The sequence below is a fragment of the Nyctereutes procyonoides genome, unplaced genomic scaffold, assembly GCF_905146905.1.
Source record: "Nyctereutes procyonoides isolate TBG_1078 unplaced genomic scaffold, NYPRO_anot_genome, whole genome shotgun sequence".
Lineage (NCBI taxonomy): Eukaryota > Metazoa > Chordata > Mammalia > Carnivora > Canidae > Nyctereutes > Nyctereutes procyonoides.
This window is the reverse complement of record NW_026575135.1, coordinates 49,064,879-49,079,502: the sequence shown is the minus strand read 5'-3', so window position 1 is coordinate 49,079,502 and position 14,624 is coordinate 49,064,879. Positions and strand designations below refer to the sequence as shown.

Genomic DNA, 14,624 nt, shown 5'->3' with positions numbered 1-14,624 from the left:
ATGCATTGGGAACCTCTTCTTGCTTTTGAAAATAATATCATCATCATATAGGACAGAACTCATCCTCTCAGCAACCCAGCTCAACAGACATTCTCGAAGGCAGAACTGGTGGAGGACCAGGAGAGGAAGGGGAACTCAGCCTAGGAAGGTCACCTGGGGCAAGAAACTCTACTATCCTTGCCAGCAGGAACTAGGGTTTCTCTGGCAAGGATAAATTGGAGGTAAGGACAGAAAACACAAGAATTGTCTCAGGCCTACTGACTCCCCAACTGTCTCTTTACAATGATTCCTGTGAAATAATTATTTCTATCAGCGGTCATTTAGTACAGGGGATTTAAGATAGTGGGTTCATTAGAGAGAGTCAGGATCACAAACTCATTTAAGTCTCCTTGAACTTGTTTAATCAAAATGATTTTCTGCTACTCTTTATTACAAGCCTAGTTTCTGTGGTGACAGATTAATGACTGATCCACTAAGCCATACCACCTCTCTTGTCACCAACTCTACCGACTGAGCCAGCCACTATTCCATCAATAAGCTCCATTTGCCCTTGAAACTCATTACAGTTGAGATATTAAGATCAAATAAGCAGATGAGATGCTCACTGGCACCCCGGTTCTGCTACAGAGACCACCAAATCCCACAGAGTGAACACCAAAAGGAAAAAGAATACAAGCTGGTCCTTGTGGTCTCATTAGAATTACAAACTCAGGTCACTCTGGAGTAAGATAAATGCCAGCCAAGGCAACATTTCTGATTCTTCAGGCCTCTCAAGGTAATTATCCCAGAGCTAAATGTCAAGTCTAGTTTCATGTGTGCAAAAGAAAGAAAATGTCATGTTTGGTGTAAGCAACAATATTATTTTAATCAAATCAGAAGCTCATTATTAGCAGACGATAAGCCCTGGTGTGACCCCTACAGTAAGCTGTATCTACCTGGCTTTCATTCCACTTTGTCTCAAACTAAGATTCTTCACTGATTGCCCTCAGACATCAAGTAGGAAAGACTTAACAGTGTCATATCGAAGGAGCCTCACACCCTAAATCCACTCCACTCTTGACTGACTGCAGTGCACAGCAAGAATCTGGAATCAGACTGCCTGGGTCTCCTCCACAGCCCAACTCTGTAACCTGGGGCAAGAGCCTTAACCTCCCAGTAAGTAGTTGATAATAACAGTACTTCTCTCCTGAGGTGGTTATGAACATTAAATGAGATAATACATGTAAAGTGCCTTAAACAATGTGCTTGGTTAATTTTAGGTATTACCTATTTCTGCAATGTTTTAATTTTTTAATTATAACCAGAATGTATGAACATTATAAGAAAAAACTTATTTAAAAAAAAAGAAATGCATGAAAGCCTAAGTTAAAGGATTTCCTCCAGTAGACAAGAGATTACTGAGAGAAGAGAGATTATTTATCTTGTGCACCCTTATAGCCCACTGCCTCGCACACACTAGACAGTCAGGTGTTGGAATGAATGTGCAAATGAATGGAAGAATGAACAGAGGAACATGTCGTTAGAGGAATGACTATGGAAAGCAAAGTCACACTGAGGAAAAATCCAGAGAATGACTGTAGGATCCTTCTATCTCAAACCACAGAGAAGTTGAATGTGTGACAAGAGAAAGCCAGAAATTATTGTACAACTCAATACAAACATCCACCTTCTTCATCTTCTCCTTCTCAGTACTGTATTTGTGCAAAAGTCTTGAACTCCATCTGACCAAAAATGCTCATCTTTGTAAAAAGGATGATGACCAAACTAACAGACCACCAATACAGTTAGATGCAGACATCTCCTAACATCTCAACGTTGTTCTGTTTCTCATGGATGTATCACTTCAGGGAACAAACCATGGAGCAGTTCTGAAAGTTTTGTTTCTGTAAAGGAGACAGTTATTATATGTGTACCTAGAGCAATAGGACTGCCTCAAAGTGATAAGTAGTGGCTCTCAGGTCCCCACTGGCAATATCACAGCTCACTCAGTGCAGGGGAGCATGGAGCACACAGCCAGCCATCATTTCCATTTCAAAGTGATCCCAATAACAACCACCAAAGGGTATCATCAACTTTCTAAAAGGAGCCTTTAGTTTTCAGTTTCACAAGATCAAAAATCACTTGTAAATCTTTCTCCCCCAAGTGCCTAAGTGGCTCAGTTGGTTAAGCGATCAACTCTTGGTTTCAGCTCAGATCATGATCCTGGGGTCTTGAGATCAAGTCCCCCCTCAGGCTCTGTGCTCAACGAGACTCTGCTTGGGATTCTCTCTCTCTCCCTTCTCCCTCTCCTGCCTGCCTACCCTACCACTCTCTCTATTACTTGTTAAAATAAATAAATCTTTTAAAAAAAATACAAATTAAAAAAATCTCTCCTCCCTGAGTGCAATAAAGTGACAAGCCAGGAGAAAGGCAGCAAGATTTCTCCACAATGACTTTCAAATATTGACAAGCATCATAACAGTAATCTCAGGACACAGTTTCAGTGTGTCCATGAGACTCTTCAACAAAGAGTTGAGCAAGCGATTACAGTACTTGTCCCGGTCGTACTGGGAGACGGTGCTCAGCCACTGGTCACCAAGATAAAGAGTTGAAGAGTCTCTTCAACAAAAACACAAAAAGAGTTTGTGTCTCTTCAACAAAACAACTAAAACACTAGCAGAGAAGCTAAACTTTGTCAACCTTAAGCAAGACTTAACTCGGTGCAAACAATCAGGCTCACTGAGCACCTGCCCCATTAGCTGGAGCTTGTGTCCACTGTCAACTGAACATCTGGTTTTTAGAGCAAGCAACCTTTTATTGCCTAGTCCCAGGGGACAGAGGTTTTGCCGTTACTCCAAATAAATGACCCAATGAAGATGCCTGACGCTGGAGTAAAAGAGCATTTAGTTTGAGTTTCACAACTTTGAAGAGGTTAATAGCCTTCTGTCTGGGCCGCGGCTGGTATCACAAGACCCCATAAAGCATATAAAATGGTTCATGATAAAACACTGAGATTTTTAACATTTTTAGATGTTTTTAATGGTATGCTGGATTAAATTATCATTTTTAAAAAATATTTTATTTATTCATGAGACACAGAGAGAGAGGCAGAGACATAGGCAGAGGGAGAAGCAGGTTCCCTGCAGGGAGCTTGATGTAGGACTCAAGCCTGGATCCCAGGATCATGACCGGAGCCAAAGGCAGATGCTCAACCACTGAGCCACCCAGGTGCCCCTAAATTATCATTTTTAAAAGCATATATGCTGGTAAAAATACTAATTTAACATCTAAAATTCTCCAGAAACAAAAAAGTAGTGTGTCTGAATATAGAAGCATTTCTCTTTTTATTAAGCTTCAGATATTTTTACAACATTTAAGGCAGTATTCCCTAATCATAATAAGAATGACCAAGAACGTTTATTTAAAATATAGTTTTCCAGCAGTCACTCCAGAAATATGAAATCAGGCTCTCCAGAAGAGGAGTCTGAGTGCTAAAATTTAACAAACACCCCAGGTAAGCTTCATGATCAGTGAGGCCAACATGGTTAGTACCAGGACAACACTGACCCAAGGATTTAAAAAAAAAAAAAAAAAGTCACCATTTGCAAGATGAGAGAGAAAAGCTCAACTTTAAAAAATTTAAAGCTTAATAAAAAATAAGAATAATGTCTTGCTTGTGATACACCAAGACTAGAAACCCTCGAGCAGATACAAAAGCACAGGAAACCTTTCCACGCCCCGGAGGCCAACCAGCATGACTACTTCACTGCGACCTAGCTGCCACTCTAACCCAGGCATCCACAAAGGTGTCCCTTCTCTCTACCTGGCTCAAACCTTCTAGCAGGGTTAAGCATCTTCTTTGTCCCTCCATTCCATCAGAAATGTAATAAATTTTAAAAAGCAAAATGATTTCTACCCTACTGAGTCCATGAATGGATGCTTCTTTGGGGGCACCTTTGGGGCAGTTTGTCATCTCTCTCAGCCTCAGGCAAATAAGGTCATCACAGGATTCCTCCAAACTGAACAGAAAGAGGATGCAAGCCGGTTAGTGGAGCAGGTCAAGGAGAGAGGGGGTGTGGAGGTGTGCCTGGGATCTCATGGCTGGGGGAAGCAAAGAGGAAGTCTGCTGCCTAAGTAAAGCTCAAAATAACTGAAAGTTCATTGAAAGTGTTTGAAAGCACCTTTCTAGGAGAAGCCGCCCACACTCAACTCGAGAGAGGAGGAAGAGGGAGAGAGAGAAGAGAGATAAGCCCTCACTTGAGGCTGCAGGCATGCCTGCCGCCCAGGATGGGACCTGGAGAGGTGCTCTTTACAACAAAGTACAAGAAAATAACTGGGTTCACTGGGCCTCCTCAAACTCCCCCCCCCCACAAGGTTTGAAGAGACCCGAAATGGGGCTAAGACCAATCCAGGAAAGGTTGGGTGCGTCCCACGCACCTCTCACCTAAAGAGCCCTGTGACAGGAACAGGGATCCTGTGGCGCGGGTCTCTCCCAAGGGCAGGAATTCCTAACTCTAAGCATCAGACCAGTTTCTCTCCCAGTGCCCCCCCCCCACGCGCGCAGGGCGCCGCCACCCCCACCCGGGAGGGCCTTTGAAAGAGCTGTCAGCAGCTCCCGGAGCACCCGAGGGGTTGCCATCTGCTGGAAACGCGGCGCCAGGTGCTCCTCGTCCTGCCTCCTCCGGGACCAACCTGGGGAGCAGCGGCCAGCCTTGGGGCAGACACAGGCAGCAGACGTGCCCCCGGGGGAGCGAGCCCCGGCCACCCAGGCTGCTCATCAGCACAGGGGGCCAAGTCCACGAGTGGCCTGCTCCCTCTCCCAAGGCGCCAGGGTCCAAACCAGCAGCCCCATCCCCGCCGTGCAGGTTGCACTGGCCGGTGGCCGGCACGCGTCTCTGCCAGCCGGCTGGACTTCACCCCAGACCTAGGGTCTGCAGCCCCGGTTCTCGGCGCAGCCTAGACGCGGCCCGACCACGGCTGCCCGGGAAGGTAAAGTTGGGCGTCCCCGTCAGGCGAGCGAGCGTCCCGGCAGCCCCCGCCTGGCGCTGCCATCACACACACCCGCACCCCAGGTCACGGCGGAGCGCCACGCTTCCGAGTCGTCCCCAAAGTTCCCGCCTGGCGCGAGGCAGCAGCGAGCTGCGGCGGGAGGTCCGCGCCCCCCCCCCGCCCCCGCAGGGCCTGGCCGCGGCGGTACTCACGTCTCGAAAGCGGTTCCAGTACTTGTCCCGGTCGTACTGGGAGACGGTGCTCAGCCACTGGTCATTGTCCAGGAAATTGCCGTTGTTGGGGCCCGCGCCCCCCGCCGGCGCGTCCAGGTGCCGGCTCTCCGCCTGCAGGAAGCACCACGCCGCGGCCGCCGCCGCCAGCACCGCGATCGCGGGCATCTGTGGGCGGGGGGGGGGGTGAGGCGGGGGGGCAGGGCCGGGGGAGCCCCCTCCCCGCGGGCGCCCCGGGGTCTCGGCGCCTCCGCCTCCCGCGCGGCCGCGGGCGCCGCGGAGCTCACGGCGGGGAAGGGGTCGTCGCCGCACCCCTGGGGCGCCTGCCGCGCATCCCGAGGCCCCGGGACCCCCCTCACGAGTGGGAGGGGGCTTAGTTAGCCATGAAGAGGCTGCGTCACAAACTAGGGGCTGCCACCGAACTACAGAGGACCCCGTCGCCGATTCCGGGGCGCCCCGCACACCGCCACTCTGAGATCAGGGCTCCCAGCACCCCCCCCCAAGGAACCGGGGGCCCTGGATGGGGAAGCCGCACTCCCGTAGAGGTGCCTGGGGCTCCGGGCGCGGAGCAGGACAGGGTTCCGGGCCGCGGCCGAGGCTCTGGCCGGGCGGGGTGCGGGGGGAGTACCCGAGGGCCCTTCCCCTGCCCTGCCGCCTCGGCGAGCGGGGCGCGCGGAGACACCCCGGGGCTCCGGCCCTGCCAGCCTCCCGGGGCCGCGGGGAGGTCCCAGCTACGCCAAGTTGGGGCGCCGGCTTCCGCGGGGCACGTACCGTGGGGGCCGGCCCGGTCCCCGCGTCCGAGTTCCTGGCGCTCGCGCGGCGCGGTCGCGGAGGAGGCTGCCCGCCGGCTGATGCCCGGCTGATGCCCGGCTGGCTCCCGGGCTGGCTCCCCGGCTGATGCCCGGCTGATGCCCGGCTGGCTCCCGGGCTCCTCCGCCCGCCGCCGCACGTCCGGCCGCTTTGTGAGCCCGCAGCGCTCTGGCTGCGCTCGCTCTCCGCTCGCTCGGGCGCGGCGACCGCGGGCGGAGGAGCCCGAGCGCTCGAGCCGAGGCCTCTGGCGACCCCTGGCGGCCGCCCGCCGCCCGCCCCTGGCCCAGCAGCCCCCGAAGCCGCGATCCACGCAGCGCCACGCGGGGCTCAAAGGAGCCTTCAGCTCAAGCCGCCCACGGCCCTCGGGGGCACTGAGGGCGCAACGGCAGGACGCCGCCAGCGTTTAGACATCCCCGGAAGGCCGGCCGGCGGGCCACCCCGCTCAGAATCACCGGGGGCCCCCTGGGGCAGGAGAGGGCTTAAAATGCCATTCCTGCCTCAGGCCCCAGACTTGCTGCAGCAGCATTCCTCAGGGCCCCCCACTGCCCAGGTGTGTGAGTGTCTGCGCCCCTGGCCGGTCCTGGTCGTGTGCCACCTGCGCCTCTGCACTCCCGTGCCCCACACCATGCCCATGGCTGTCAGTCCCTCTAAACAGTCCATCTGGCCTCCTTGTCTCCAGTTTCCACATCCGCGTATCCCCTCGGCATCCCTCTGCAGAGAAGCCCAAGTCTGCTTCTGTTCCCCAACCTTGAGAACTGGCCCCTGGCACCAGCCTGTTGGGTTTTCCTCAAGGGCAGGAAGAGGAAAACTTGACCAGGCTTCAGGAACAGGACACATAGGGGGAGGGAAGGAAGGGGTGATGGGCGGGTTTGGGCGGGGGGGGGGGGGGGGGGGGGCTGGACTTAACCTCCCCCTCCCCCACCCTCTGGTTTCCAGTACCTGGTCAAAATGGGCTGGAGAGGAATTGATGCAGTGCTCTATCTGCATACGGGTGACCCTCACTTGCCACCCTTCCTGTACGACCACACCCCATTCCCCAGACACCCCAGCGCTCTTTTAAAACAAGTTTGATGCACTCACCTCGCTTTCTTCAACACACGCGTGGAAAAACCCTTCATGTGGCTTTCCTGATAAAAACCAGGACCAGTGATGCCCCCAGACCCTGCACATCTGTCTCCACTCCAGCTGCCTCTCCCGCGGTGCCTTCCTCCTTCCCTGGTTCCTTGGACAAGTGGGTCTTGGTACAGACCCTGGTGGGGATAGGCTTCCCCCAGCACTGGAGGCTCACCCTGCCTGGCCACGGTCCACACCCACCCCCAACACGGGCCTCACTGATTCACCCTTGTAGTTTACACACCCTGACCTCTTCAGAGTAGCTCTTGCCACACCTGTGCACCAGGCCAACACCCTAATGAGGCTCTCCTTGAGAACACACTTCTCCAGCTGTCAGCTCTCAGCACCTGAAATCCCTTATTCTATGTGTGTGCTCCCAACTGGGCTGCATTGATAGGAAGACAGAGGCCATGCTTGGCTTGCTCACCTCTGCTCCCACTGCCCAGAGCCATACTCCTGACACAGGGTGAATGCTCAGAAGATACTTGATGAATGAATGAATGAATGAATGAATGAATGAATGAATGAATGAATGAATGAATGAATGAATGGATGGATGAATGAATGAATGAATGGATGAATGAATGAATGGTACCTAGCCACACTTAGCCAACATTCCCCAACCTGTGTGACAAGGTCAGTTACAAGGTGTGCCACAAAAGATTTTGGTCGCATATAGTATCATGTGTAGAAATTGGATTGTGATTTTTTCCTAAAAAGTAGCAGATGCTTATCCGAACATTATTCTGACTGATTTACATTCCTAGAAGCATTCTTGAAAGGGAGAAAAAGGCGTGGAGGCACCGCTATGTATTGGGGACTGCATGTTATCCACAGTTTATTTCATCATGGAAATAGGTTAGGTTTTTCGTGTCCTGGCTACATCCAAGTGAGAGAGAGGTTTAGAAATGATGGAGAGAGTGTTTCTTAGTTTTCAAAGAAACCCAACCAAGCCACCACTTCCCCATTTCTCTGCCCAATTTGACAGCAAAACTTCTCCCAAGAGTTGTCCCCAAATGTCATTCAGCCTCCTCAGCTCCAGTTCTTTCTTTCTTCCACCCACTCGAATGTGCTTCTCATCCTCAGTGACTAACTGAAGTGACTTGTCACCATCAGCAACCTCCTCCAAGTCATCACACTGAGTGGGAGACCTCAGTCCTCCCCTTCTTGGCCTCTGAGAGGTTCCAGGAGGCTCCTGTGGCACCAGCCCTGCTGCCTTTCCCACTCCCTGCTGGTCCCTCCCACCAGTCAGTTTCAGGGCGCAGGTCTGGGCCCTTGGCTTTGTCTACACCGTGCCCCTGGGTATTGGCATCCAGTCCTGCGCTGAGATTCTGCAGGTGCATTTCCAGCCCAGAAGTGTGTAATGACTTCCAGCTACATGTCCAACTTCGTACTTGCCATTGCCACCACCCATCCCATGGGATGTCAGACTTCCAGGTGAAAGCAGGTGTCTAGATTTTCCTCCATGCACCTGTGCTCTGAAATACTGTTGCAGTAAGTGTATCCCTGTGTTCACGGCTGCGAAGGCCAGACACCTAGGAGGCACCTTCAGTCTCTTGGCCTCCCTGGTGCCTCGCCTCCTGTCTGTCAGCCAGCTGACCCATCCCACTGCCCAGGACCCCTGCAGCCCAGCACCCCTGCAGCCCATCCACTTGAGTTCTCCAGCATGGTGCTCCCAGGTCCCCACAGCCACTGCCTGTCACCTGGAGGACTGGGGCTCCTTGGTTAGTTTCCCTGATTCCTTCCTTTCCCCTTCAATCCATGATCATTCAGGATAATCACTGTCAAACAGAAATCACTCCCTTGAAAAAACCGCTCAGTGGCTCACAGTGACACCGAAACAAGAATCCAGACTCCTTCCTGGGACTGATCCAGCCCTGCACCATCTGGCCCCCGCCCCTCCCTCCCTCCCCCCCTCCTACTCGCTGGATTCTAGCCACACTCCTTGTCACGGTTTTGCACACATGCCAAGCATGTTCTCACCCCAGGTACTCGGCACTGGCCAGGTCCTTTGCCTCAAGTGCACTTCACAGGTGAGCTCTTCCTTGGCAGTCAGATTGCAGCTTGGTGTCACCACCTCATGGAAGGCCTCCCTGATCACCACATCTAAGACAGGCCCACCCTAGCCCAGCTGCATCACCACTCTCCATTCTTGTACCTGGCAGTCCCATTAGAGTATTTGGTTCCTCCATCACTCTCTTTCCCAATCCAATTATTCATTCCAGAAGGACATACATAGCATCTTTTTTACTCCTGTATCCCCAGGCTTTATCTCAATAAACATGTATCCATGAATGAATGAATGAATGCAAATCCCATAGCCCTTCATGCATTCAAAAGTTTGAAAACTGTCTAGAGGCATTTCTTCTGGTAGGCCTTGGATCCCTTGTCCTGCAGATCCAAGCTCCGTTTTTCTGGCAGGGCCTGTCCCCAGTTTAATCAGAGGGCATCTGCTCTTGGCCAGTCTCCAACTTCACAACTGGAACCTTCCCTGGAACCACCCACTAGGGTGGGAAGGGCAGCCAGAGCACCACGGGCAGGTGTGGGGGTGCTGGATCTGGCCAGAGCCGTGAAAGGACATAACCTTGAAACAGGGGCAAGGAGGCTGGAAGCTGGAGACCTGCCATCAGCGCAGCCAGCACTTGAGGGCAGAAATGTCAGATTTATTCGGCTGTGGGAAGTACCCGCGACCAAAATCAATACTGAGCCTTGGGGGTGTATTTCTGCTTTTCATTGGCTTACGCACAACTATAATAACTCCTTGTTTTAACATAGTTCTTATTTCCAAAGTGCTCCACATGTTTTATTTTCAGTTTAATGGATCCTCATACACGTGCTCCCGGGTAGTCTGAAAGCAGACATAACTATCACCATTTTATGCTGAGGATAGGGGAGCAGAGAAAGGTTAGGTGCACTGCTGAAGGTCACAGAAGGAGGTAGACGGATCTCGTAGTGGGAAGTTCTAAGGGTAGCCCCCACTCCACGATGCAATGATGACTAGAATGAGGACCACCCATGGGGCTCCATGGGATAAGAGAGGTGCCTGAGAAAATCACCTTGTCATCAACCCAGATTTATTTTCAGCCACAGACTCCTAGATACCTCCTACATGGCATCTCCATTTGGCCATTTTGCTGCCACTTTGAATTCAGGATGTCCAAAACCGAGTGCCTGAGCCATGACTCCTAACTGAACCTGCTCCCCCACCTGTGACCCCATCTCGGGAAAACCAGCACCACCCCAAATGCCAGTGTCATTCTGACCTCCTCCTCAGCCCCCACTTTCTATGAATCACCAATATGTCAAGTCTACCTCTGCAGTATTTCCAGCTCCAGCCACACTGCCCACTGCTGCACCTCTAAAGTCCACACCCCCACCAGCTTTCATCTGCACTGCATGGAGCCTCTTACAAGGGTCTCTGCCTCTCTGGTAGACATATGTAATTTACTCCCCAAGCAGGCACCAGAGCAAGCAGTCCTCTCTCAGTATAAACGTGACCCCTTCTCTCTCCTTACTGACCTGCCCGTGCTGGCAGGATGAAGATCAAGCACCTAATCATGATTCCCTCTACACTCTGCTGAGCCTGGGTGCCACCAGGCCCCTTGTCCCACATATCCCTTTCCTCCGTTCCCTCTCATCACCTGCCCCCTGCCCCCTCGACCTCAGGGCCTATTTGTGGGGGCTCCCTACAGCCTGGATGCTCTCCTCACTCTCTGCCCTTCTGGCCAGCCCCTGCTCACCTTTCAGGTTACAGCTTCACACCAAGTCCTCAGAAAAGCCTCTCCTGGCCCCAGCATCCTCACCACACTCATCAGAGCTGCATAATGTCAATCTCCTACCAGACATTCAGGGCACAGGGGTCTGGGCATGTCTGTCTTGTTTGTTGTTGACCCTAATACAATGCTTAAAAAATCATCTGGTACCTAGTAGGTACACAGTAAATATTGAGTGAATCAGTGAATGCTTATAGCTCAATGTCTTTATTTCCTTCCCTTCTTAAAAGCAAAGAAGCTCCCAGATTTATGTCGATATCTTAACCCCTAAACACTCCATGGATGGAAGCTGACAGCAAAAGGGATGACATGACCACTCCATTCCCAGGCTGTTCTGCTGGTTTGAGGCTGAACACATGCTGGCCCCAAGAAGAAGAAAAATGAAATAGGTGCATTTCTTGGCACCACTGAAAAGAGGTCACCTAGCAGAGCCTATAACTTTTATGAAGATGCCAATTTCAACTATCGATTATATGTATACAACCAATCCAGGCTCACTCCATCTTCCTACATCCCCCATGGCCATTCCCACCCCACACACATACCGTCTTGCTTTCTTCCCCCCATGCAGAGCCATGGTATATGGCTAACCCAGCTTGGGAGAAATTGATTTTAAGCAAATGAATACCTTACAAATAAATGAAAATAACCATCAGTAAAGACTAATGACCAAGCAACTACCTAGGGAAAAAGAAGAGGGAGCCAAAGTTCTGACCACAGGGAGAAAAAAAAAGAGAGGGTGACAATATCAGGACCACTTGCTGACATGCACTGGACATGTTACAGATCCTGCAATCCTATGTGTTATCTAATATATTGTTCACAACAACCCCCTATGAAGTAGGCACCAAAATAAGCCCCATTTCACAGATGGAGACACTGAGTCTCAGAGTTGTGTTACCACTCATCCAGGATCCCTCAGAGAATAAATAGAAGAGTCAGGATTTGAACTAGGCACTACCTGATGTCAAAGGTTCCCTATGATCCAACAGAGCACTCAACCCCACCACTGCCATCTCCCTCCCTGCCCTCTGCGTTTCCCTCACCTCCCACACTAATTTTCACACTAGTGAAAAGTCACCTTTTCATGTAAACGGGCTGTTCCTAATTCATTTATACACAATATCTGTTGTTTTCATATAGTTTAGTGCCCATTCCCATGAAATGCATGGACTAGTCAGCAAGACTAGTTAAAATGGGAAATCATGCTAATTATTTACAATCCTAACTGTCTGTACTTCAGAAGGCACTGACACTCAGAAAACTATAGAACACTCATGAAAGAAATTGAGGAAGATACAAAGAAATGGAAAAACATTCCATGCTCATGGAATGGAAGAACAAATATTGTTAAAATCCCTATGTTACCTAGAGCAATCTATACATTCAGTGCCATCCCTATCAAAATCCATCAACATTTTTCACAGAGCTGGGACAAAGAATCCTCAGATTTGTACAGAACCAGAAAAGACCCCAATTAGCCAAAGGAATGTTGAAAAAGAAAACCAAAGCTGATGGCACTACAATTCTGGACTTCAAGCTCTATTACAAAGCTGTAATCACCAAGACAGTGTGATACTGGCACAGAAACAGACACACAGATCAATGGAACAGAACAGAGAACTCAGAAATGGACCCTCAAATCTACAGTCAACTAATACTCTTCAACAAAGCAGAAAAGAATATCCAATGGAAAAAAAGACAGTCTCTTCAACAAATGGTATTGGGAAAATTGGACAGCCACATGCAGAAGAATGAAACTGGACCATTTCCTCACATTATAAACAAAAATAAATTCAAAATGGATGGAAGACCTAAATGTGACATGGAATCCATCAAAATCCTGGAGGAGAACACAGGCAGCAATCTCTTTGACCTCAGCCACAGCAACTTCTTGCTAAACGCATCTCCAAAGACAAGAGAACAAAGGGGGAAAATGGGACTTTGTCAAGATTAAAAGCATTTGCACGCCAAAGGAAATAGTCTACAAAAACAAAAGGCAACCTACAGAATGGGAGGAGATATTTGCAAATGACACATCAGATAAAGAATAGTATCCAAAATCTATAAAGAACTTATCAAACTCAACACCCAAAGAACAAATAATCCAATAAAGAAATGGGCAGAAGACATGAACACACATTTCTCCAAAGAAGACATACAAGTGGCCAATAGACAACATGAAAAATGCTCAACATCAGGGAAAATGCCCAACAGGCATCAGGGAAATACAAATCAAAACCACAATGAGATACCACCTCACACCAATCTGAACGGCTAAAATTAACAAGTCAGGAAATGACAGATGTTGGCAAGGGTGTGGAGTAAGGGGAACCCTCTTGCATTGTTAGTGGGAATGCAAGCTGATACAGCTGCTCTGAAAAATAGTATGGAGGTTCCTCAGAAAGTTGAAAATAGAGCTACCCTACAATCCAGTAATTGCACTACTATTTACCCCAAAGATACAAATGTAGTGACCCAAAGGGGCATCTGCACCCAATATTTGTACCAGCATTGTCCATTATAGTCAAACTATGGAAAGAGCCCAGACATCCATCCATAGATGAATGGCTAAAGAAGATGTGGGATATATATATATATATATATATATATATATATATATATATATGATGGACTACTTACTACTCAGCCATCAAAAAAATGAAATCTTGCCATTTTCAATGACATGGTTGGAACTAGAGGATATTATGCTAAGTGAAATAAGTCAATGAGAGAAAGACAATTATCATACGATCTCACTCGTGAAATTTAAGAAACAAAACAGGATCATAGGGGAAGGGGGGAAAATAAAACAAGACGAAATCAGAGAAGGAGATAAACCATAAGAGACTCTTAATCATAGGAAAGAAACAGGGTTGCTGGAGGAGAGGTGGGTAGGGGCACAGGTAACTAGATGACAGGCATTAAGGAGGACACATGATGTAATGAGCCCTGGGTATTATATATAATTGGTGAATCACTGACTTATACCTCTGAAACCAATAATACATTATATGTTAATTAATTAAATTTAATTAAGAAAAAAAGGCAGTGACAGCTGTGACTCCTTGAACATGGTACCAAAGGGCTTAACAAAACTAGGGATCCATGATGAGGATGTAACCTCATCAGCATAGAGTGTAAAATAGTATTTGAGTGCCAGGGGCCATATGCTTGGTCCTCATCCAGGAACTCTAAGGCCCTCTCCACCTCAGAGCAATGGCTGTTTACAGGACACCTGGTGAAATGGGGCGAGGTACTATCTTAACGCAACTCTGTGGCTCTGCGGGGAAAATGTAATCAGGTGCCTAAGGATTGTGGAACAGAGACTTCCAGGGACCAATGCATCTGTGAAAAGTCACTGGGGATGGGAAGGCAACCTCAGAATCTTCATTTCATCATTCAACAATCAGCTATGGAACAGATCCTTTAGGCCAGGCTAGATGACCCTTGGGACACAACAGTTGAATGGGACAGATAGAGCGCCTGCCCTCAAGGGGCTTACTTATTCTAATAGGGAAGACCTCATTGGTGATTTGCAGCACTGGAGGCAAGCTTGTTTGGCCAGCTGGAGAAAAATCATCTCTGTGTGATTCCTCTATGTTTTTGCAGGTAGGTCCCCAAAAATCTGACACCCCTCTGCCTAGAACATTTTCCCAGTTCTCCAGTGCCTAAAACAATCCCTGGAGTTTGTAAGACACTGTCAGTTGTCAGATGCATCCCATTTCGG

The 14,624-nt window shown here is 49.6% G+C and overlaps 1 protein-coding gene across 1 annotated transcript in view; it reads right to left on the bottom strand.

Annotated features, from left to right (window-relative positions):
- SPOCK1 (SPARC (osteonectin), cwcv and kazal like domains proteoglycan 1) overlaps positions 1-6,155 on the bottom strand; it is a 487,945-nt gene extending 481,790 nt beyond the window's left edge. Inside the window, exons 1-2 of the mRNA XM_055302768.1 lie at positions 5,970-6,155; positions 5,181-5,366 (exon numbers count right to left, since the gene is read on the bottom strand). Of these exons, the coding sequence (XP_055158743.1) occupies positions 5,181-5,366 (186 nt within the window). The 5' untranslated portion in view covers positions 5,970-6,155. The remainder of the gene's footprint in view (positions 1-5,180; positions 5,367-5,969) is intronic.
- Positions 6,156-14,624: the final 8,469 nt, after the last annotated feature.